A 26,221-nucleotide genomic window follows, 5' to 3' on the forward strand; every position below is an offset into this window, starting at 1 on the left:
TCACTCGTGTTCGTGGCGCTTGTGGGGGCCCAAGTACTCTGCTAGCGAAAACGGGCTCCTGAGCTCCATTTTTGGCTGCAACGGCTTCCTGCAACCCACTGTCACCAAAAATGGAGCTAAGGAAGGCTGCCTGAGACCTTCCTGAGCTATGTTTTTGCTGTCTGAGGCACCACTGTTTCCAGGGCAGCCCCATGGGTCAGATCTAAGCAACTTGAAGGCCGGATCTGGATCCCGGGCCTTGAGTTTGATGCCCCGATCTAACTGATACGACTGATGTCAAAACAGGGCCAACAGTAGCAATAGCAACAGCACTTAGATCTATATACCACTTCACAGTGCTTTTACAGTCTTCTTTAAGCGGTTTACAGAGTCAGCATATTGCCCTCAACAATCAGAATTTTACCCACCTCGGAAGGAGGAAAGGCCAATTCAACCTTGAGCCTGATGAGATTTGATTTGCCAAATTACAGGCAGCCAGCAGTCAGCAGAAGTATCCTGCGGTACTGCACTCTAACCACTGTGCCAATGCAACTCTTGATCGCAGTTTATATACACTTCATTTCATATAATACGTAGAATTAACTAGCTTATCTACACTTCGTACATTATTGTCCATGTTACAGTTTTGCTAGAGATCATCACAGCGTATCAAGCAGGAGTAAAATCCAGCAGGTTCTGACAGTTTCTGGAGTGGAAATTTTGAGCAGTTCAGAGAACCAGTAGCAGAAATTTTAAGTTGTTCGGAGAACCGGAAAATACCACCTCTGGCTGGTCCCAGAGGGGGGTCGGAATGGGGATTTTGCAGTATCCTTCCCCCTGGAGTGGGGAGGGACTAGAGATTTTGCAGTATCCTTCCCCTGCTATGTCCACCAAGCCACGCCCACCAAGCCACGCCCACCAAGCCACGCCCGCAGAACCGGTTGTAAAAAAAATTGGATTTTGCTACTGGGCCAACCTCAGCAGGTGCTCATCATCCTTAGCACCAACTCCCCATATACATCCAAAGTTGTGCAGAGCTGGAATATGGAAAAGACCAATTCCTACACTAATTACAGTCTTTATAGGGTCTTAGAGTAAAAAAAATATATATCATATGTTCAGAAGAAATGGGAATGTGAGACATTGCTCTGCAGAGTTAGTCGCACAAGTACTTGTCTAAATTAATAAATAGGTACAGTGAACTTCTACCCTCCAATAATTCTGGTCATACTTTTGTTCTTTTGGAAGCCTTAGAAAAAATATCCCTTCCAATCTAAGTTGGCTTAATCATCGTCAATACTCAGGTTTCATGGGGAAAAAAAAAGATTGAGCAAAGGGTGTCTCAGCAAGATCCTTCAAACCCCTAAAAATAAATCATCACAGAAGCAGGAAAAGAAAAAGTTGAGAAAGAGATGGGAAAATGCTGAATAGCCCCACAGCAGCCTGTAAAAATCTTTTCAGCGTTAACAACGATTGAGAGCTTATTTGCAGGGGAAAAAAGTCTTTAAATTAGGAATAACATTCCAGGCGTTTTAATTTAAGACTGTCAGCTATTCCATTTTATTCTTTAGAGAATGACACTTTATTCCATTGTGGAAATAATGCCCCCAATAAGCTTTCTATTTCTATTTCTATTTTTGTTTTTAAACATAGATTTATCATTGAGCAGCGATGTCAAGCCCCATTCTTAAACTTTGGGAACAACATGACCGATATCTATATACATTTCCTAGGAGATATTTTGCTGTAGAATTTGAAGAGTTTATAACAAGACTTTATAAGCATTTGCAGTTTAGGTACTATTTGGGAATAGGATAAATAAGCAGAGAACAGGATACTGTTGACCTAAATCACATACCACTAATATAGAATAAAAGTGAGCTCTTGAGAAGGCTGCTTACCTTGATGAACGTATCTTTTCTTTTACGTACACTGAGAGCGTATGCACCAAGACAAATTCCTTGTGTGTCCAATCACACTTGGCCAATAAAAAATTCTATTCTATTCTATTCTATTATAGTTGAAGAGCTGAGTTATTTTAAACCAATATTCATAACATTCCTTGACAGGTAACTAAAAGAAATATATCCTGTATGAAATATTATCATGCTAATTAATATTATTACAATTATTAAATGCCAATCAGGATATATATTGTAGTTTTAAATACCTAGCCACATGATATATAAAGGTAAAGGTTTTCTCTGTCCAGTTGTGTCTGGGTATAGTGAGGGGTGCTCATCTCCATTTCTTAGCCAGAGAACCAGTGTTGTCCAAAGATATTTCTGTGGACATGTGGACAGCATGACTGTATGCCAAGGGGCACAGAATGCTGTTATCTTCCCACTGAAATGGTACCTATTGATCTACTCGCATTTGTATGCTTTCGAATTGCTAGGTGATCAGGAGCTGGGACAAGGATGGGAATTCACTCTATCTTGCAGCATTCAGGTCTCCCAGCTGACAAGCTTCGATGACTTTAACCATTGAGGCATCAATCCCCCCAAATAATAATAATAATAATAATAATAATAATAATAATAATAATAATAATAATAATAATAATAATAATAATAATATTTAAAAAAAAACACAGAAGGCCTAGTTCTTGCGGCCCAAGAACAAGCCATTAGAACAAATGTAATCAAAGCCAGAATAGAAAAATCTGCTGATGATCCCAAATGCAGACTCTGCAAAGAAGCAGATGAAACCATTGATCACATACTGAGCTGTTGTAAGACAATAGCTCAGACCAACTACGAACAACGTCACAACACAGTTGCTCAGATGGTCCACTGGAACTTGTGTCATAACTACCATCTGCCTGTAGCAAAGAACTGGTGGGATCATAAGCCTGAAAAAGTGATTGAAAATGAGCATGCAAAATTACTGTGGGATTTCCGAATACAGACTGATAAAGTGTTGGAACACAATATCCTGGATATCACGATTGTGGAAAAGAAAAAAGTGTGGATAGTCGATATTGCTATACCTGGTGACAGCAGAATTGATGAGAAACAACTTGAAAAGGTCACCAGATATCAAGATTTGAGAATCGAATTGCAGAGACTCTGGCATAAACCAGTGCAGGTGGTTCAAGTGGTCCTCAGCACACTGGGAGCTGTACCTAAAGACCTAGGCAAGCACTTAAAAGCAATTGGCGCTGACAAGATCACCATTGGTCAGCTGCAGAAGGTCACCTTACTGGGATCTGCTCGCATAATTCACCGATACATCACGCAATTCTAAACGCTTGGGAAGTGTTCGACTAGTGATCTGTGACACGAAATCCAGCATAATTATCTTGTTTGCTGTGTATACTGTCATTTTGCGTAAATAATAATAATGATGATGATGATGATGATGTTGTATATGTACAGGTAATCCTCGACTTACAATCACAATTGAACCCATCTTTTTTTTTTTTAAATATTTTTAATATAAACATTCCATCTTCCTCTAAACAGTGTGTCAACTGGTACAAATATCTCTGTGCAATAACCATCAAGATTTACAACAGCATTCATTACATTGTATTAATACTCTGATCTTACAATTATAGCATTGAACATAGTAAACCTATTCATTTTTCCCTCTTAACATCTCTTCTAATAAGAATATAATAATAATATTAAGCATAATAATCCTAATCATAATTTTATCAATGGTTAGAGAAGAAAAAATGGAAGTTGGAAATAAAAGAAAGAGATTAAAGAAGAGTAGAAAATATCCTAAGAGAAGAGATGTAAACAATATGATGATTGTTATTATCATGAATTTTTGTTGCTGTTAAGTGAGACATTTCTTAAGTGAGTTTTGCCCCATGTTACAACTTTTCTTGCCATCATTGTTAAGTGAATCATTGCAGTGGATAAGTTAGTCACCCGGGTTTTTTTATTTATTTATTTATTTGAGTTTATATCCCGCCCTTCTCCGAAGACTCAGGGCGGCTTACATTGTTTAAGGCAATAGTCTCATCCATTTGTATATTATATACAAAGTCAACTTGTATTGCCCCCCCCCCAACAATCTGGGTCCTTATTTTACCTACCTTATAAAGGATGGAAGGCTGAGTCAACCTTGGGCCTGCAGTAATTGTATATAATTGCAGGCAGCTGTGTTAATAACAGACTGCATTAGCCTGTTGAGCCTGTTGTTAAGTGAACCTCGGTTTTTTGTCAGAAGCTCATTAAGATGAACATCTGAATTTTGATCACATGATGATAGGAGTGTTGCAAAGGTTTTAACTGTGAAAAACGGTCATGAGTCACATTTTTCACTGCCGTTGTAATTTTGTTTTTTTTAAAACAATTTTTTTTAATTTTTTCAGACATACAAACATAAAATGCATATTTTCTGAATAGAGTATTGACTGAGTCAAAATTCATACAGCTTATTTTCTCCGGATTTACTATATATTCCAAGTTCTGCCAATATTCTACTTTCCCCTTTTATCTCTTCTTTATATTTTTATAGAATATATAATCAATATTACCATCCGCCCCAGCCTCCTTATCTTCGCCTATTTCAAATTATTCTCTTTATTTCTCCTTTTATCATATATGTTTTGCACAGTTTTTAAATCTAATTTTCTTTAAACACAATCATGCAATCATTTAATTTTTCACAATTATTTCTTCGTATTAATTTTTTCCAAAGGTGGATCTAATTTTATCATATCTTACTACCTTATCCATTATTTTCCCTTTTAAGCATATATTTCTTTATATTTACATAAGTCATAAGTCTGATTTTTTCAGTGCCGTTGTAATTTTGAACACGTTCACTAAATGAACTCTTGTAAGCCAAGGACTACTGTGTGTGTGTGTGTGTGTGTGTGTGTGTGTGTGTGTGTGTGTGTGTGTGTGTAGATAGATAGATAGATAGATAGATAGATAGATAGATAGATAGATAGATAGATAGATGGATGGATGGATGGATGGATGGATGGATGGATGGATGGATGGATGGATGGATGGATGGATGGATGGATGGATGGATGGATAGATAGATAGATAGATAGATAGATAGATAGATAGATAGATAGATAGATAGATAGATAGATAGATAGATAGATAGATAGATAGACAGACATGTAGGTCTTGGCATATTATTACCATTATTATTACCCATTACCACTACAGGAGGTCACATTCCCAGATCTCAGGATGTTTCCACACAGCCCATTAACCAGGTCATTACAAGACAAAAGACTAATGGGCACACAACTAGGACCACACCCACACAGGATGCTACGAAAAGCTGTCTAATCTGCAAACATCTACCAATCAAGATGCAACCACACAGCCAACCAACTCACTTACAGCAAAACTCCCCACCTCCCCACCAGTATTTACAGAGAGACGGCAGCTCCGACCATGCTTTGCTTGCACAAGCATGAAGCCGAAAGCACCAGCCTGAAGATGATGAGTGAGACCTTGTTGAAATGTCGCCAAAATACTCTCAACCTTACACAGGAAAAGACCCGAATATACCAAGACCTACATACCTATACCCATGAAAACTTATGAAAACACACACACACACACACACACACACACATATAATTCGCATTTAAATGCATGAATATATGAGTTTACTACGTTAGTCATCAATTAAAGCTGCCATATTTTACTTTAGGGAAAGAAGAACCTATGAGATAGATGTATATTCATCAGTGGGACTTAAAACCAGACCTGATTAACTTAGTATGACTACGTCTGAACTCAAAATTATAGAAATATGTTAATGTTAAATCCCCTTTGAGGTTATCTTGTTATTGCAGTAAGCCTGCTAATCATATTTCCTGGAGAACACTTTTGGCTGATCCTGCTCCTATTAAAACTGCTGCTGACATATACTGTACCTTGACCACTTGCTCAAGATTTAGTAATGTTGCTTCAAGTAGGTATAAGTTAATGACCTTGGCTTGAAACTGTATGTATTGAAATAAAAAAAATGAATCTATTGAAGTGGAACAAATGTTATTGAACTGAGTTATTGACACAGATATCAAGGAGAGTTCCATTAGAAGACAGAAAATAACTTAGGCAGCAGAAAGAATAAGAATATTTATCTGACATTTCCCCCCAGAGATGTTCAAACATGTAGCTGTTGATTCTTATTTAAAATTTTCATTGAAAATAAACATGCATGTGGTTTATTCTATGGTCAGATATCATACAATCAGATATAATAGCTTATATTATGGAGTTTCTAACTGATAGAGTTCTACCTTAGGAAAACAGTTGGTAATTTGGGGACATCTATGCAAAGAGTTAAGACCAAACTCACTGTTAAATATGTAAAATCTCATAAACTGTTTATCTGTAGCACCGAAGCGTACACTTAATTACAGAGTTGCATAGAGACATATTTTCTAATCCTATCTACTTTTACAAAATATTATTTTAGGAATCCTTATTTAACCCGATGCTTCTACAACAGAAAAATCCAGTTCCCTTGGAACTTATCTAAAATTTGAATGGCAGCTCTCATTTCTAAAAATTTCAGTTACAGTAATGGTTATAGATTTACATCAAAAATAGTTTACAGGAAGATGTGTGAGAGAAAGCACTAAACAATGTTGAACAGACTCGACTGGTTGCCTGAAATCATGTGTCCAATAAAAATAATAGCCTCTTGCCAAATACAAAATAAGAAATCAATATCCAAATATTATACATATTTGTATACCCAGTTGCAATGTATGGTCGTGAAAGTTGGACCTTAAGAAAGGCTGAGCGCCAAAGAATTGAGGCCTTTGAACTATGGTGCTGGAGAAGATTCCTGCGAGTCCCTTGGACTACAAGGCGATCAAACCGGTCAGTCCTAGAGGAGATCAACCCTGACTGCTCTTTAGAAGGCCAGATCCTGAAGTGGAAACTCAAATACTTTGGCCACCTAATGAGAAGGAAGGACCCACTGGAGAAGAAGCTAATGCTGGGAAAGATTGAGGGCAAAAGAAGAATGGGATGACAAAGAAAGAGGTGGCTGGATGGAGTCACTGAAGCAGTAGGCTGTGAGCTTAAATGGACTCTAGAGGATGGTAGAGGACAGGAAGGCCTAGATGAACATTGTTCATGGGGTCGTGATTGGTCGGACATGACTTTGCAACTAAGAACAACAACAATTGTTGTAATAACTGTGCTTAGGTTAAATGGGCTCCAGAGGATGATAGAGGACAAAAAGGCCTGGAAGAAAGTTGTCCATGGGGTCGCAATGGGTCGGACATGACTTCACAACTAACAACAACAAAATAAGTATCCCAGGATAATGTTGCAGGATCCAATTTGTGTTGGTCACTGGGACCACAGGTTTTGGACTTCCAAGCTTTCGGACTCACACTGGATGGAGTCCATCTTCAGGGAATTACTTTCTAGATCCTGCAGTTATAAATCAATTTCTAAAAGATTCTATGTCAACTTTTATTGCAAAATTAGTTCCAAAGCTTTTTAAATGCATTAGCCAAGTTACAACTCCAAAGTATTGGTTTTGCTTTGGAATATCACAATCTAAACAGCCACTTCTGTAAACTGGCAAAGTCCATGATATTTTCAAGCAATATGCTTGGTAATACAATGGGTAGAATGTTGAATTTAATTCATTCTAATTAGAGGGTTATTTCTTTGTATAAGTTGCTGTTCTGAATTAACAACTACGGAAAAAACATTTAAATATAATTGAATGCAGGCATTAGCTCGTATTTCTTGTACTAAGGAGCAAATTAGAAGAAATTTTAATATCTACGGTTGCATTAATTATAATTATTCTGTTACACTGAGATTCAAATAGAATTCAAATTACACAACAACTTTTATTATTAAACACTTTCATTTCAGCCGAGTTTAATGGCTCTTTTGTTTGTTTGTTTTTTGGTTAGGAGAGTAGATATTTCATTTCTATACAATCTTTATTTTGAAACACTGCTTTACAGAAACAGCATAAGTGTATAGAGAAATAAATTAAAAATATTTAACGGTAAACAATAGCACACCTGCTTTCTCTTTGATTTTTAATCTTTCCCATTTAGAAAAGTTTTCCCAAAACAAAACAGAACTGCATTGTTTTGTATTCTGTTGGTTAAGGCTATAAATTTCTTGAGCCACTTCCTACAATTGTACAGTATTTTTCAGAGTATAAGACACACCTTAGTTTTTGGGGAGGAAAATAAGAAAGAAGCTGATTGGCAGGTGGATCGGCCTCCCCGAATACCCCCAATCAACTGTTTCCAGAGGTGAATTTTAGCAACAGGTTCCTTGGTTTTGAGCTCTGTGCTTTGCTTTTTTTTTTTTTCTTTTTCTGCTTCTGAAATATCTGAAAGTCTCTGAAACACCTTCAGAAAAAAAGTCTCTGAAGCTCTGTTTGGGGGCTTCTTTTCTGAAGCTTCATTTCTGATGCTTTTTTCAGCCTCTGAAACCTCCGTTTGAGGAGCTGGGCAGGGCTACATTCGGAGTATAAGATGCACCCAGATTTTCACCCTCCTTTTGGGGGGAAAAAGATGCATTTTATATTCCAAAAAATATGGTTACTCAGATTGGCAGATCACCCCTCTTTGGTAGGTTGTTGAAGATTCTATCCAGGATGCTTTAACTTGGATTCCTACATTGAAAAGAAGTTGGACTTTTTGGAAAAGTAGCTTTCATTCTGCATCATATCGGTAAGAAACGCTATGGAAGACAGAAACATACAAATGTGATGGAAAATACAGGAAGAGTAAACCTTGAATCTCAGCCTCGCAGTATGTGGCTCCAACTAGCAGTGGGAGATATTCCAACCCAAACACAACATGTAGTAACTGAGAGCTTTAATGAGGTGTTATTCTCTCATCTGAATTTTAAAATAATTAATTTGTTCTCCTGGGGGCTTACTGTATGATAAGCTGCCAAAATAACAGGGAAGTAAAACCTGAAATGGCTGCTTAGGAACTGTGAGAATTGCACAGATACACTCTGTCTTAATAACTGGATTCAAGGATCTGTGCATTTGCCAAGATCGCTGGGCTTTTGTTTTAACTACAATGGGAAAGAAATGTGTGGAATGAATGTGTTTGCTGATAAATAATGGGGGTGGGGTGTTTACTTTCACAGAAGGCTTATATATATATATGTATGTATGTATGTATGTATATACACACACACACACATACATTATATGCTATATATACTATATATACTTGCTATAAATCATGCAAGTCCTTCTGTGCACTCACTAATTTCATTATTGATGTTTCTCAGCAGGTGCTACAACCATTGAGAAGTACGACCTTAGGACCAATATATGGATCCAAGCTGGAGTAATGAATGGAAGACGGCTACAGTTTGGTGTGGCTGTTATTGATGACAAGCTCTTTGTTATTGGAGGGCGAGATGGCTTAAAGACATTAAACACGGTTGAATGTTATAATCCAAAAACCAAGGCTTGGACGGTCTTGCCTCCAATGTCTACTCACAGACATGGCTTAGGTAAGAGTTCCCTTTATGAAAGATATCTGCATCAAATGCGATGGGGGGAAAAATGGGTCATAAGACAATGCGGGTGATTTTGTGTCAATAGCCACAAGTCCGCTAGATGATGCAAGCCAGCGAAAAATGAAAACAATTCTCTATTCTTAAATTGGCCCATCAACAAAAAGGTGTTGAAACTTAGAGCAGCTTCCATATCAAATGTAACTTAGAGCAAATGTTAAGTTAAGAGTAAATAGAGTAAACATAACAGTATTTTATTCATAGTGGTAGGAAATATCAACAGGGCATAAAGAAAGATTGAAAATCTGTACTTTATTATGATTTTAGAATAGCAATAGCACTTAGAATTAAAAGCACTTCACAGTGCTTTACAGCCCTCTCTCTAAGTGGTTTACAGTGGGTCTCCTTTTACCCACCTCAGAAGGATGGAAGGCTGAATCAACCTTGAGCCTGGTGAGATTTGAACTGCTAAATTGCAGGCAGCCGGCAGGCAGCAGAAGTAGCCTGCAGTACTGCACTCTAACCACTGCACCACCATATAACATATCATATGATTTGTAAATAAACTTCAGAATATACTTCTTTCATTTTCAATTAGCAGCAAACACATCATATTTTCCCCCCCAAGAAATGTACTTAAAGTTATAATTTAGTGGACTGAAGCCACTCATATAGAGACATCATCATTTCAGTCTTCAAATTACAAGTAGCTCCACAGTTTTTCATAACAGAAAATGTTTGAAGTGAAACATTTTCACTTCAACAAAGTGAAAACTTTGTTTTCTGAAAGTTAGTAATGTTTTGGATAGAGTAGTGACCTTCTAGATAAATCCTGTTCTAAATAAATCCTGATCTGTCAAACTATTTACTGAATCTGCACTACTATTAATCTTCTCATAGTTCCCATCACCAATCTCTTTCCACTTATGACTGTATGACTATAACTTGTTGCTGGCAATCCTTATGATTTATATTGATATATTGACCATCAATTGTGTTGTAAATGTTGTACCTTGATGAACGTATCTTTTCTTTTATGTACACTGAGAGCATATGCACCAAGACAAATTCCTTGTGTGTCCAATCACACTTGGCCAATAAAAAATTCTATTCTATTCTATTCTATTCTATTCTATTCTATTCTATTCTATTCTATTCTACAACTTGCCATGGCCAACACATCACGGCCAACACATGATGGCCAACTCACCACAGGACAACTTACTACAGCCAACTTCCCATGAAGCAACTTGCTGTTGCACAATTCAATGCTGAATTAATTGTTTAATTCAGTTACTTTCATTACTGGTGCCACATTTTTGTCATAAATTATTGTAACTCTTGTAATTCCGGATTGACTTTCTTTATTAAACTATTATTGACCACGCTTCTGTTGAAATTAATTTAACTTTTCTATTTGTTGAATTGTCCTGGGGAGAGTTATCCCATGGTGAGTTGGCCACTGTGAGTTGTCCCGTGGCAACTTGGTGGTAATGAGTTGGCCATGTCAAGTTGACCATAGCAAGTTGTTTCATTCTGATTCTTCAGATGGGCCTTTAGGTGTTTCAAAGAATATTTAGAAGGTAGCCATTCTAACATTTTTCTAACCTGAGAGCTAAGTAATTAACACTGATTTTAAATCATAAAACAACAACAACAATCCTCTACTTTTTAATGAAATGGTAAGCTAAAAGGGAAAGAAGTGGAAGACAAAATTATTTTTCATCAAGATTCGATCAGTATTTTGTCATAACTCCTTACCATCAAAATGAATTTAGCCGCTGCCTTTATAACACAAAGTAATGTTTAAAAGGTAAAAGCTGAGCTTGTCGATCAAAAGATTGGCAGGTCAGCGGTTCGAAACCTTAGTCCCGCATAACCGGGTGAGCTCCCATTACTTGTCCCAGCTTCTGCCAACCTAGCAGTTTGAAAGCACATAAAAAAATGCAAGTAGAAAAATAGGGACCACCTTTTGTGGGAAAGCAACAGTTCCGTGTATCTTTGGCATTTAGTCATGCCGGCCACGTGATTATGGAGATGTCTTCGGACAGCACTGGCTCTTCAGCTTTGAAAGATGCTGAAGAGATGAGCACCGCCCCTAGAGTCAGGAACGGCTAGCACATATGTGTGAGGGGAACCTTTACTTTTACCTAATGTTTAAAGTCATTAGACCTCTATCTTCCTCTCCCAGGTTTTTATGCCTTCTGTATTATAATGCATTTGTATCTTTTCCTTAAAAGTAGCTAATATTAGAACTAAAAAGATCGTGGTAGCAGGATTATTCTTCCTAGCTTTTCTAGATTGCATTCTTAAATGAGAATAGATTTTTGTTTCAGTAGAGCACAACAATAGTTGCTTCTCCATGGATGACACTATACTCTTGTCACGTAGTAGATGTCAGAACTGATGAGCCAAGAGAAATGTAGGGAGCCTGATGTATCCTTAATAAGAAGAACTTCAAGGTAATAACAACAGATGGTTGCTTTTCTATTTGCATAGATGTTAGAGATCTTCTAAACAGAGAGATTGCCTGGTTGGAGAGACAGAGCAAATGTTTAAAATTTGAAATGCTCTGTCCTGAACTTGGAACCTGCTGTTTCAATGATGTTTGAATTGCTTTGTGTTTGAAACACAATGTTTCATGTGCCAAGGAGAGATTTTTCAAGCTCAGAACTTTTGAGACGTAAACAAGACAGCTCAGTTTGAATGCATGGCAGTTATTTTCTAGTGGTTCAGATTTGAAAGGTTTTGCTAGATGATAGTGACAGACTATAGGGACGCGGTGGCTCCATGGCTAAGATGCTGAATATGTTGATCAAAAGGTCGGCAGTTCGGCAGTTTGAACCCTTGTGCCGCGTAATGGGGTGAGCTCCCGTTACTTGTCCCAGCTTCTGCCAACCTAGCAGTTCGAAAGCACGTAAAAAATGCAAGTAGAAAAATAGGAACCACCTTTGGTAGGAAAATAACAGCATTCCATGAGCCTTTGGCATTTAGTCATGCCGGCCACATGACCACGGAGACGTCTTCGGACAACGCTGGTTCTTCAGCTTTGAAATGGAGATGAGCACCGCCCCCTAGAGTCAAGATCGACTAGCACATATGTGTGAGGGGAACCTTTACCTTAGTGACAGATCTGAAGGACTGTAAATACATAGGACTGTAACCAATTCATTGTGCACTACTTTTTTAATAAATAAAATTTCAAAAAGCACAGTATTAATAGTTTGGACCGTTTTCTCAGCAGCCATGAGTTTAAGCTACGTTTGGTAAAGGGTTAGAGCTGATTGAAGTCTTCCGGAATAACCGTGGAACAAAATTCTTTGTCTATCTCATCAATTTCTTCCCATTGTAAGTCTACTTCAGTGAAAACGGCAACGGATAACCTTTGCATTGTGAAGATGGATTTTCATTGAGTTTTAAATCAAGGTGTAATTTTCATTACCAGCATTCTTATTACTTTTCTCTATATTCTTTTGTTCATTGTCTAGAGCAGTTTAACAAGGGGTCTTTCAATGTTTGCAGTGGATTAAATTACTGGGCGGTGGTACAAAGTCTAATCTTTCCTATTTTCTTCAGCAATTTCTTTAAAATTCAGCAGCGTTCTCCGACTGAAGCACGAGCATAATCCTTGTTCATTACACTGACTCACCTATTACAGATTGTCAACTTTAACCAAGAAAAATAAAAGAACCTCACTGAAATGCATATTTTAGTGATTTCATGAGACCAATTATTTTTTACCAGCTAGAACATAAGAATATATATGATAGAGAAAATTGGATTTTGGATTATGGTGTGTACCCCCGGATGATAAATATGAGATAGGTACAGGGGTGAAATGCAAAATTCGTTACTACCGGTTCTGTGGGCGTGGCTTGGTGGGGGGTAATGTGACTGGGTGGGTGTGGCCAACTTTTTTTTTTCACTTTTAAAAGCATTTTTTTACAATCCCTTCAGCTGAAGAGGTTGTAGAAAAAAATGTTATTAAAAGGCTCCTCTAACGATCCCAGCTGAGTTGCCTGATCATCAGAGGCTTTTCTTTTCTTTTAAAAGCATTTTTTTTTGGCCTTTAAAAGAAAGAAAAAGCCTTTGATGATCAGGCAACTCAGCTGGGATTGTCAGAGGAGCCTTTTAAAATATTTTTTTCTACAACCTCTTCAGCCAAAGAGGTTTTAACTGCTTCTGACGATCCCAGCTGAGCCGCGTGATCATCAGAGGCTTTTTTTTTACTTTTAAAAGCATTTTTTTTTTGGCTGAAGAAAAAATGCTTTTAAAAGTAAAAAAAAATACCTCTGATGATCGTGCGGCTCAGCTGGGCATGGGATAGGGATTTTTACTACCGGTTCTCTGAACCACCCACTGCCATCGCTATCGGATCCGGCAATCCAGTCCGAACTGTGAGCATTTCACCCCTTGATAGGGACTTTAAAAAAGAATAGAGAGAAGGTTTCCACTGTTTTATATCTAAAGAAGGAAAATATTTTCCAGCTTTCCATAACAATAATTTAAATCTATTTGTTAAGGGAGTCTTTAGACTGGAAGTTAGAATGAATACAGAAACATACCAACAAATGTTTATTATTTAAGGTCAATCAGAAAAGTTTAAACAACCTACTGGTAATGCAATTTTAAAATGTGATCAAATTTTATCAAGTCAGTAAACAACCTAGTCTGTATGCTGGATCTGATGTAAGGAAGCCTTATTGCTTGGGCACAGAATTTAGTTGTTATATTGGTGATTTCAAGCTAGAAATAGAAATAGAATTCTTTATTGGCCAAGTGAGATTGGACACACAAGGAATGTATCTTTGGTGTATATGGTCTCAGTGTACATAAGGAGAATAAAATACATTCATCAAGAATAAAAAGATACAACACTTAGTGATAGTCAAGGTTACTAATAAGTTATCAAATCATACTAAGAAACAAATGAAAACAATATAAATTGAAAGATACAAGCAACATGGTTATAGTAATAAGTGGGAAGAGATAGATACTAGTAAGGATGAGAAGAAGAATAGTAATACAGTCTTAGTAAATTATTTGACAGTGTTGTGGGAATTAGTTGTTAAGCAGAGTGACGGCATTCAAGGAAAAAAAATGTCCTTGTGTCTAGTTGTTTTGGTGTGCAGTGCCTTATAGTGTCGTTTTTAGGGTAGAAGTTGAAACAATTTATGTCCAGGATATGAGGGATCTGTAGATATTTTCACAGCCCTCTTTTTGACTCATGCAGTATACAGGTCCTCAATGGAAGGCAGGTTGGTAGCAATTGTTTTTTCTGCAGTTCTAATTATCCTCTGAAGTCTGTGTCTGTCTTGTTTGGCTGCAGAACCAAACCGGATAGTTATGGAGGTGCAGATGACAGGCTCAATAGAACTGTAGAACTAGATCAGCAGCTCTTTGGGCAGTTTGAGATTTCTGAGTTGACACAGAAAGAACATTTTTTGTTGAGCTTTTTTGATGATGTTTTTGATGTTAGGTGTCCATTTTAAGTCTTGAGATATGATAGAACCTAGAAACTTAAAGGACTCTATTGTTGATACTGTGTTGTCTAGTATTGTAAGAGATGGTAGTACAGGAGATTTTCTTTTAAAATCCACCACCATTTCTACAGTTTTCAGCGTACTCATTTCAAGATTGTTCTGGTTGCACCACAAGGCTAGTTGTTCAACCTCCCATCTATATGCAGATTCATTGTTGTCCTGAATGAGACCAATCACTGTTGTATCACCTGCAAACTTCAGTATTTTAAAAAAGGACTCTTGAGGTACAGTCATTGGTGTGATGCTTATATTTTAGGAAAAAATCTAAATACCATTGGTATGAATGGCTGGATAGTCTGTCCATTAAGGATTGCATTTCTTGTAACATGTAGACTTCAAGAAGACATATTCTAAGGGAGACAGGAATATCTTCTAATAGGAGGGATAGTTCAAAAGTTGTCTGATGGTATTTATCACCCATCATTGCAGAGAGAAGGGTGCTACATAAGTCTTGTGCTGCATAAATGTTGTATCTTAAGTGAGGATTCAATCCATCTTCACTTGTGTGAATTTGAGCACCACTTAACCAAACAGAACCTAATTTTGATCTGATATATACAGAATTGTAGTGCTATCAAAAATATTTATTGAAGTAGACATACATTATTGCTGCTGCTATTATGGCTATTTACTCCAGGAGACCCTGGGTGGCTTACAAAATCTATTTATTAGTAGTTGATATTTCATTGTGAGTTAGGGATTTATACCTAGCATGAATGGATGGATGGATGGATGGATGGATGGATGGATGGATGGATGGATGGATGGATGCCTACTTTGCTAATGGAATTATTAAGGCAGGATCCTAAACTGGCCATTTTTCTATCTTTTTTTCTTTGTTAAAATCACACAAGCAAACCAAACACAATGTTATTGTTAATCCTCTTTAATGGAACATTTTCACATGTATTTCTGCAACTTGCACAAACCTAATAGGTTTTCTTGTTAATATCAATCACTCTGCTTACATTGATCGAAACATGATTTTCCATATGGGAGGCTTGAAAATCTTAATTAAAATGATGAAAGCAGAAAATGATGAAAGCAGCATTTTATTTTTATATGGGGAAAGAATAAAGCTCGTAAATTTGTTGGAAGTGCTACTAAAATTTCATGTTTTAGAATTCCAAATTTGTCTTCACCAGAATTTTGGCTGTTCATATATATCCTGATACATGCAAGCATGATTTGTTCTTTTGGGAATTAGAACTTGATTTGGTCAAATCATTGAAATTTATGTCATGTTAAATTTAAGGCTAGAATAAAAGGAATTATTTTTTTTTTGCTACAAATTGAATCATAAAGAAGCAAATATCAACTTCCTAATGGACTTGATGGACATTTTTCTGCACTCAAAATCTTAGATTCTGTTGAAGAAATTTATAGTCACATGGAAGATCTGATTTTTTTGTTGCTTTGAAGCAAAATCATAATCTTGATAAGGACTTCTGGAACAGAGACAAGACAAAATTGCTTTCATCAAATCTGCCTGTCAGATTTCTCTGGCAAGTGCTAGTCTGGAAGCATAGATACAAAGGCATAAAGCTGTTACAGATTTGTATTTTTCTACCGTACAAAGATACAGAAAGAAGCCATTATGAAAGAATTCCAGGAACTGCCATGTGTCAAACACAAGCCCTATTTATGTTGCAGTCAAGGTTTAAATTCTTGCAATGGGTTTGAGGTGGGGTGAAATCCAGCAGGTTCTGACAGGTTCTGGAAAACCGGAAGTGGAAATTTTGAGTAGTTTGGAGAACCCACAAATACCACCTCTGACTGGCCCCACCTGATCTATTCTCCGCCTCCCGAGTCCCATCTGATCAGGAGGAAATAGGGATTTTGCAGTAATCTTTCCTGGAGTGGGGAGGGAAAGGAGATTTTACAGTATTCTTCCCCTGCCACGCCCACCAAGCCACGCTCACAGAACCGGTAGTAAAAAAAATTGAATCCCACCACTGAGGAGATCCTACATCATTTCAGACAACTGACTGTCCAGTCTCTTCTTTTTTTTTTTAATTGAAAAAGTTTTAAAAAACAAAAACATTTCCCCCCCCCTTTTCCCCCCTCCCTCCCAGAAAATCCCTTTCCCCCCTCCCTCCCCCCCCCCCAGCTTCCCGGGTCAATCACAAGGTATTGTTATACATAAACCAAACATAGAGTAAAATTTTCCCTTCTAATCCAATTAACCTCATCCAAATCTGTCCAGTCTCTTCTTAAAGCCTCGAGTAATGAAGCACCCACAACTTCTTGTGGCAAGTTGTTCCACTGGTTAATTGTCCTCACCAGTGGTGGGATTCAAATAATTTAACAACCGGTTCTTTTCTCTGATGATTTCTTCCAACAACCAGTTTACCAAACTGCTCAGAAAGTTAACAACCGGTTCTCCCGAAGTGGTGCGAACTGGCTGAATCCCACCACTGGTCCTCACTGTTAGGAAGTTTGTTCTTAATTCCAGGTTGCTTCTCTCCTTGATTAGTTTCCATCCATTGTTTCTTCTCCTGTCCTTTGGTGCTTTGGAAAATAAACTGACCCCCCTCCCTTCTCTCTTTGTGGCAGCCCATCAAATACTGGAATACTGCTATCATGTCCCCCTTAGTCCATCTTTTTCTCTAGACTAGTCAAACTCAAATCCTGCAACTGTTATTGACATGTTGTAGTCTCCATGCATTTAATCGTAGTAGTTGCTCTTAGTTTAAGTAATGAAATGTCTGCAAGGAAACAACCAAGCTCATAGAGCACCAAGCACCTCTCAATTAAATAACTTTAAAAGGCTGCATTTAACTTGTCTTTGGTCTCTGAATAAACTAAATACTTTACAGTTAACAGTTAAATAGCAATAGTTAAACAGAGTGCAAGTGCAGTATTTTCAGAAGTAGTTTTGGATTCTGTTGACTAAACATATATGACACCTTCTCTCTCTTTTAGCTCTAATTTCATGTGAAATCTTTATATCAAAGAGATAACAACCACCGAAATGTGGCATTAAAAAGATCGCCCTTGAGACGGTATCTCTCCACCCAAAAGCAAGGATTTGCGGAAGGAAGGAAGAGTTCTCTTGTTGCATTCCTGAAACACTTTGTCAGAGATTATAGACACACGTCCTAAGTACCCCTTCAATTTCTAGATTTTTATCTTATATAAAAACAGAGCCATAAAGCTAAATGTCCAATTGATCAGCTCCAAGGAGGTGTAAAAAAAAATTGGTTAGTATATTTGAAAGAGTTTATGATTTTTATGTACAGCTTCCACAGTTTTATCACTTTCTAAGTAACGGTGGTACTTTTTCAATTTATTTTCAGTGCCCTGAGGGCCCCATATTTATTTTAAAAAAAATACTGCTTTTCCCCAATTCTCAGATACATTCAGGTACCATTAATGAATTTTTCCTAAGTATGTGAGCCTGTGTGTTTTTGTGTGTATGAGAGAGGGAGTGAGGGAGAGAGAGAGAGAGAAAGAGAGAGAGAGAGAGAGAAAGAGAGAGAGAGAGAGAGAGAAAGAGAAAGAGAAGGACAGAGGGAGGGAGAGGGAGAGAGAGAGAGAGAGAAGAAAAGAAAAGAAAAGATCAATAATGTAGTTCTAATGTATTTCTATTGACAATCAAAACACATTTACATTTTTACCTGAGATTCATTTCTTTTAAGTTAAGCAGGAGGCTAAAAATCAGATATTCCTTTATACATGCTAGTAATACAAAAGCAATCCTTTAGAAAACAGATTCAAAAGAACTGATGGAAAGTAAGAATTTTTGGAGATTCTCCTATAATGAGACTCCTCGGCTAAAGAAATAAACATGATTCCCCTGTTTATTATTTTCTTCCAACAAAGGGCCTTTGTGGTGTCTTATATTATATTCTCTGCACATCCAGAGTGTAAAAAGCATCAAATAGATTCACACTGTCTGTTTATTGGGCCTAATATTGGATATATGTGCATACATTGGCAGAATTAGGTTGGAAACAAACAATAACTTTTTCTTCCTGGACAGAAGACGAAAGTTGAGTTCATTCTGACACCATCTAATTATGGAAGCTGCCTAAGTGCTGTACAGGTAGTTCTCAACTTATGACCATTTGTTTCACAACAGTTACGACAGTGCTGGGGAAAAAAATGACTTGCAACTTACCCATGAACTTATAACCATCGCATCACTCCCACAGTCACACAATCACAGTTTGAACCTGATCATGATTTGCAACTTTCCCAACCAGCTTCTGATTAGCAAAGTCAATGGGTGGATCTTTGTGGTTCACTTAACACCCGTGATTGTCAAAATGATTGTAAAAATCGGATACAGTCATGCGATGAGCTGCTTAATGACTCTGCTTTAGGTATCTAAAACATACAGGAATATCCAAAAAAGCTGAGCTATTTTTCATGTTTTTCACTTAGCAACTGAATTCTGGTCCCAGTTATGCTTGTAAGTTGAAGTCTAATCTTGTGTTATCCAAAGACTTCTTCATACCTAAGAGAATGGCTGATCTATTGTCAGAAAGTCAACCAGAGAAAGCTCTGTGCTTAGGTCAGTTTGAACCTCACGGTTAAAGAAGGACTTATAGATGGATAGAGGATAGAAGACAGAAGACAGAAGATGGAGGGATACATGAAAGAAAGAGAGATAGATGAAAGAGAGAGAGGGAGAGAGGGAGAGAGAGAAAGATGTTGCTTGAATTAAACTTTAAAAGAAGGAAGTTAAATAGTCATTGGAGGAAAAATGATTTTACGTTGGGAATAAAAGGTGGCTAAGACGCTAAGCTTGTCGATCAAAAGGTCGGCAGTTCAGCGGTTCGAACCCTAGTGCCACATAATGAGGTGAGCTCCCATTACTTGTCCCAGCTTCTGCCAGCCTAGCAGTTTTGAAAGCATGTAAAAATGCAAGTAGAAAAATAGGGACCACCTTTGGTGAGAAGGTAACAGCGTTCCGTGCGCCTTTGGCGTTGAGTCATGCTGGCCACATGACGATGGAGATGTCTTCAGACAGCGCTGGCTCTTCGGCTTTGAAACGGAGATGAGCACCGCCCCCTAGAGTCGGGAACAACTAGCACATATGGGCGAGGGGAACTTTTACACCTTTACATTTGTAATAGTTATCTCTTTTCTCCTTCTGTTCTGCCTGAGAAGTATCCATCTTCAGTTATCTCAACAAGATATAAGAGCCCCTTAAAATGACGTGTTCCATTAACACAGCATAAAACTTAGAATTCCTTAAGATGATTAAGAGATTGGAAGTCTGAAAACAAGCCATATAGTTTCAGGATTCATTTTGTCGGCAGATCTAATGGTCCCCATGTGAGCAATAATGAAGAATGAAAAGCTGTCATTTAGTGGACAGGTGGTCTACTGTGACAGAGGAGCTGCATGGGAGATGCCATCCGGCTTTTCAACTATTCCATTGAGCTTGATTGTGTTAGCCTGGAAAAGCAGGATAAACCATCCCAATGTTAGGAGCCAAGAGAGTTGAATGCATTTTCTATCTTCAACATCCAGATGTTGGAAATGCACAGCAGAAGAAAACGGTCCGGCTTTGCGCCCCAGTTGTGACTACACAACTTTTATCACTCCCTTTCCTTCCACACATCCTTCTGCCCCCACTGCTGTCTTAATGGCAAAATTTCAGGAAGGGAAGATTTAATGTTGAACGTCTTCCTTCTTTAAAGCTCTGGGGTCGTTGGGAGGCCTTCTTCTTTCAAAAATTTCAAAACCTTAGAAGAAAAGATCAGCAAGATTCATTACCTAGTATTTTTATATAGCTGTGGCATATAAGAAGTATTGGAGCTATTCTGCTCTCGGATAAAGCTATTACAGGCATATTGGAGAACTTTCAGGAAGGGCGAAAAAAATATATTTAACTCAAGCTCCAAAATGTTGGGTCACGTATCTCAGTCTTGGGAATTGTCGTGTCCCACTCCCCCTCTGACGACCGGGTCAAGGAAGTCCGTATCAAACGTGGCAACGAAGCCTCTGCAGCTTGTCAAATTCCTTCGAGGTTTCTCAGGGCAGGCAGGAGTCCAAGGTGTGACTTCAGCGACAGAGTCCGATAGCAGCAAACTAGATGAGACTTTTCTTGACTCAAGATTGTAATGCCAAAAGCAGGTCCTTTATATAGGCTGTGGGGTGTGGCTCCATGACTCAGCATTTATCCAGGCCTGCTCCTCCCTTCCTTCTGCTGGTGTCGCCTCTCAGATCTCCGGAAGCAAGGATCCTCACACTTTGAATTGTCTTCTGCTGTTTGGGAAAGGGAGGGGTCAGGAGGAGTAAGCCCGAGTAATTCCAATCCGTGGCTGACTTCCTCTGATGCTGAGCCAAAGGAACACACACCGTATGAGTGAGGTTTGTTTGTTCATTCCTGGAATCCTCTCTGGGCAAGGGGCCAGGGCTGGGGGCTGGAGGCATGACAGGCCGTTCATCTTCATTATCAGACTCAGAGTCTGATAACAGGCCCAGTTGGAGACGGGAAGGGCCCAGCTGAGGAGAGGAGGGAGGACGAGTCATAACAGGAATAAAGAGATCTGCTTCATGCACATGAAGCCTTCTCTGGGGTCTCTTTCAAATTTTAAAAAAACAAAGCAAGCCATTAATAAAAATAACTACCAAAGAAGATATCTAAAGTATACAAGAATATCCCAAAACAACCCTGAGATATTTTTTCATGAATCTCTGTGGGCAATCTTCTCACCAGCAGGGCTGCATGGTTTTGTCAGCCCTGATTTGTGACCTTGGCAGCATCTCCAGATTGCAGAGCCAAAATTCAGTTCAAACTGGTATTTTCAGAATCAATTTTCTTTAAAAATAAAAAAAAAATGAAAATTGAACATGTTGGGCATACCAAGCCTCTGCAAACCAACTCATGGGGTTTTTTGTTTGTTTTTTAAACAAAGGGAAAGTAACAGAGTGTAAATAAAAGTGAAATAAATCCTAGCTCCATTCAGAGTATTTACCCTGTCCCCTATCATGTTAAAGGCAGGGTGGCTGAGTGGTTTAAAAGAAGTTTAAAAGAAGATCTGTACTCTGGTGGTTTGAATCCTACCACCATGTGATAGAGTGAGTTCCTGTCACCTGCCTCAATTCCCGCCCACTTAGCAATTAGGAAGCATGTAAATGCAAGTAGATAAGTAGGTACCATTTTGGTAGTGTTCCACGTTTTGCTGTACGTTTTGTGCCGTGGCATGATGTCATGCTGGCCACATAACCACAGAAATGTCTTCAGACAGCTGTGGCTCAATGGTCTAGAATCAAAGATGAGCAGCATCCCCTAAAGTCAATTATGATTAGTGGAGTAAAAAGTCCCCAATATTCATTTCACCCATCATGCTACATCACTGCCATGTCCAGGGAAGGGCTTCAAAATTTTTAACAAGGGGTTCTCTGTCCGGTTGCTGGGTGGGTATGACCTAGTCAGCCTCCTGTACCATGTTGGTGGGAAGGTGCTTTTGCCCTCCCCGGGCTCTGGAGGCTTTCCTCAAGCCTCCGGGAGGGTGGAAACAGCCTCCCCAGGCTCCGGAGACCCTCCCCGAACTTCCAGTAGGCACAATTTTCACCCTCCCTGAGCCTCTGTGCACACCCTGCACTTACCTGCATCCAAAACGGGCCACATGGGGACTCCTGGGAGTGGAGTGGAGGGGCGGGGTGGTTGGGGCCAGCCAGGAGTGGGATTTGGGGGTTCTCCAAACTGCACAGAATCTTAGCTAGAGGTTCTCCTGAACCTCTGCGAACCCCCAGCAGCCCCACCCCTGGCCATATCCCCATAGCTCCCAGAAAGAAAATAAAAAAAACTACATTAATAAACAACACCCAAAGAGAACGATTTCCCACCTCTAGCCTAAAATTATACATTTCAAAGCTACCTAAGCAGTCTATGGAATTAAGATGTCCCTTCATTAGGACCTCCAGGTCAATAGGACCTGATCAGTACTTCATGTCCCCATACCTTGGCCCATGATCTATTTTGCATTTCTCATTAGCCTTCATGACGTTACCTCATTTGGGTCATGAAACGTCTGCAAGAAAACAAGCAAGCTCAGCGAGCACCAAGGACCCTCTCGTTAAGCCTTTAGAAGTCTTTCCTTCCGTTGCTGGTTGTGTTCTCACGTTCTTTCTCTGCCTCTTCTTTTTAGGAGTTACTGTTCTTGAAGGGCCCATTTATGCAGTAGGAGGTCATGATGGCTGGAGCTATTTGAATACAGTCGAGAGGTGGGATCCACAAAGTCAACAGTGGACCTTTGTGGCCAATATGTCCATTGCCAGAAGCACCGTTGGGGTGGCAGCTTTAAATGGCAAGTGAGTAGGGGAGAATTGAGAATAGCAACTGGGAGAGAGATAGAGATTTGGGCATCAGCATGCTTGAATGGCTGTCTGCAAGAACACCCTACATATCCCATGTAGCTTTTCCTCCCAAGCAGTTTAAACATCAATGAGAAAGGCAAGTGATGGGCTATTATTATCATTTCTCCTTACAATTTTTAGATCTAGTTCTCTTTCAAATTCTTCTCTTTCCTTTCTGTTATTGCTACCAATTACAGATTGCAGTCAGCATGGGGAGCTGCATAAAATTTAAAGAGTTGATTAAAACTTTTGGCTAGTAATGCCCAATGATGAGTGCTTTTATATTCTGTAATATAGCAATAGCAATAACAGTGGCATTTAGACTAAGATGCTGAGCTTGTCGATCAAAAGGTCGGCAGTTCAGTGGATCAAATCCCAAGTGTCACGTAACAGGGTGAGGTCCCATTACTTGTCCCAGCTTCTGCCAACCTAGCAGTTCGAAAGCACCTAAAAATGCAAGTAGAAAAATAGGGACCACAGCGCTTCATGTGCCTTTGGCATTGAGTCATGATGGCCACATGACTATGGAGACATCTTTGGACAGCGCTGGCTCTTTGGCTTTGAAACAGAGATGAACACTGCCCCCTAGAGTCGGGAACGACTAGCACATATGTGGGGAACCTTTACCTTTACCGCTTGATAGTTCTTTGCAGCCCTCTCTAAGCAATATACAAATATCAGGATGTTGCCCCCAACAATTTAGGTCTTCATTTTACCAATCTCAGGAAGATGAAAGGCTGAGTCAACCTTGAGCCAATCAGGATCAAACTCCGAACTGTGGGCGGAGTCATATTTCTAATATTCCACTATAACCACTGTGCCACCATGGCTCATAGATAATATACCTATTTATTCCGTCCCTCGAATGAAATAGAATAAAAATAGAAAATGAGGAGATACAAACTGTGCCAAACCAATTAAAGGCTTCAAGCAGAATTTAGAGGAATTTGAAATAAAAGCAAGCATTTTAAGCAAACTTCCTCTGAAGTCAAATGTATGTTAGGAGAAATTGTTTCTAAATTAATAAGCATCAGTTCACCCCCATAGTTCACTTTTTGGGTACAGTAAGGCATATTTTTATGATATCTTTTAATACAAATTAATCTGTTTAAATTCACCCATGAATTTATCTAGTTTAAAAATTCTGAATATTTGCTATGCTAATATGTGTTTTGTTCAATGTTCTTGTCACCATTGTATGTGACTTGTGAAGCATGGTTTAGGGTCTAGCATGAAGAGCTAAGCCACTAAAAACAAAACCAGAATTTAGCATTGCTGTTCATTGGCTTTTTTTCATAACAGATATTTGAGGACAGATATTCCTGCCCGACTGATCATAGTGAATTTTGGCCCTGTAATATAACATCTGTTTGCTAGTTGCGGCGATAACCATGTGGCTGTAATGAAGAATGTTATAAAATGTTGTCAGTTTTCTTTCTTTTCTTTGGAAGAACTAATATTATCTGCACACGGGGAGTTGTAGAGCAACATAGTTCCACATTGTACATCGTCTTGAGAAATCACACAACAGATCCTCATATCTTTCATAGTTTTCAGTTGAGTCTTGGGAACATCCATTTGGCTCGCCTTGGTAGAAGTTGTTCACTGGAAACAGGCTTTAACGCTCTTTAAATACCAAGACTACTGCACACACCAACTGTTGCATGGAATGTAATACCACAAACTGAGCTGTATTATGACAGTTCTGGGAATGTTATTCCAGCATAGAAGACTAATATTCTATTACAGATATTTTAGGATGGTGAAGCCAACCTTTTGTCACTTTTCAAAAAGAAATCTCTTTATGATGTTTCTAAAGATAACCACATTGCAAAGTGCCACTATTATGCAGAAACTCATTAGCCCTTGACAGATGGTATGGAATGTGGAGAAGTAGCTTTGTGGATGAAGTCTGTAGATATAAGTGTGTGTGTGTGTGTGTGTGTGTGTGTGTGTGTGTGTGTGTGTGTGTGTGTATGAAGCAGTGTGTGTGTATGTGAGTAACTGACATGGGAACGGGGTGGGGGGTATTTGAATGTTTATTTATTTATTATTTAATGAATGAATGCAGAGAACATCCAAACAGGAGCCTAATGTGGGTAATAATTCTACAATTGTGCAGAATTTTTAGATTTATCTCTGAATAAAAACAAGGGTGAAAATGTTACATCTTAGATTACATCCCTAAATATGCTAGATAGATAGATGATAGATGATAAATAGATGATAGATAGATAGATAGATAGATAGATAGATAGATAGATAGATAGATAGATAGATAGATAGATATCTGTGGCGAAGGTTGTTGTCTATTGTGGCGAAGGTTGTTGAGAGTGTGGTAGTGCATCAGCTCCCTCAGTACCTGGATGAAACTGTCTATCTGGACCCGTGCCAGTCCGGCTTCCGGCCAGGGTACAGCACGGAGACGGCTTTGGTTGCGTTGGTTGATGATCTCTGGAGGGCCCGGGATAGGGGTTGTTCCTCTATCCTGGTCCTATTAGATCTGTCAGCGGCTTTTGATACCATCGACAATGGTATCTTGCTGCAGCAGTTGGGGGGCTTGGGAATGGGGGGCACCATTTTTCGGTGGGTCTCCTCCTATCTCTCTGACCGCTTGCAGACGGTGTTGGAGGGGGGGCAGAGATCGACCGCAAGGCACCTCACGTGTGGGGTGCCACAGGGGTTGGTTCTCTCGCCCCTCCTGTTTAACATCTATATGAAGCCGCTGGGGGAGATCATCCATGGTTTTGGGGTGAGTTGCCAGCTGTACACTGATGACACTCAGCTGTACATTTCCACCCCGAACCACCCCAATGAAGCCGTCGGTGTGATGTCCCGGTACCTGGAAGCCTTTCGGGTCTGGATGGGGATGAACAGACTTCGACTCAACCCATCCAAGACGGAGTGGCTGTG

At 38.9% G+C, this 26,221-nt stretch overlaps 1 protein-coding gene across 2 annotated transcripts in view; it reads left to right on the top strand.

The window, feature by feature from the left end:
- The window catches only part of KLHL1 (kelch like family member 1), a 168,008-nt gene that overhangs the window by 120,470 nt on the left and 21,317 nt on the right, over positions 1-26,221 (top strand). The window contains exons 7-8 of one of the 2 annotated variants that reach the window (XM_058186471.1): positions 9,216-9,443; positions 23,101-23,263. In XM_058186471.1, coding sequence (XP_058042454.1) covers positions 9,216-9,443; positions 23,101-23,263 — 391 coding nt within the window. The remainder of the gene's footprint in view (positions 1-9,215; positions 9,444-23,100; positions 23,264-26,221) is intronic. The other variant, XM_058186472.1, reaches the window with a different exon arrangement.

The sequence above is a fragment of the Ahaetulla prasina genome, chromosome 5, assembly GCF_028640845.1.
Source record: "Ahaetulla prasina isolate Xishuangbanna chromosome 5, ASM2864084v1, whole genome shotgun sequence".
NCBI classification, from domain to species: Eukaryota; Metazoa; Chordata; class Lepidosauria; order Squamata; family Colubridae; genus Ahaetulla; species Ahaetulla prasina.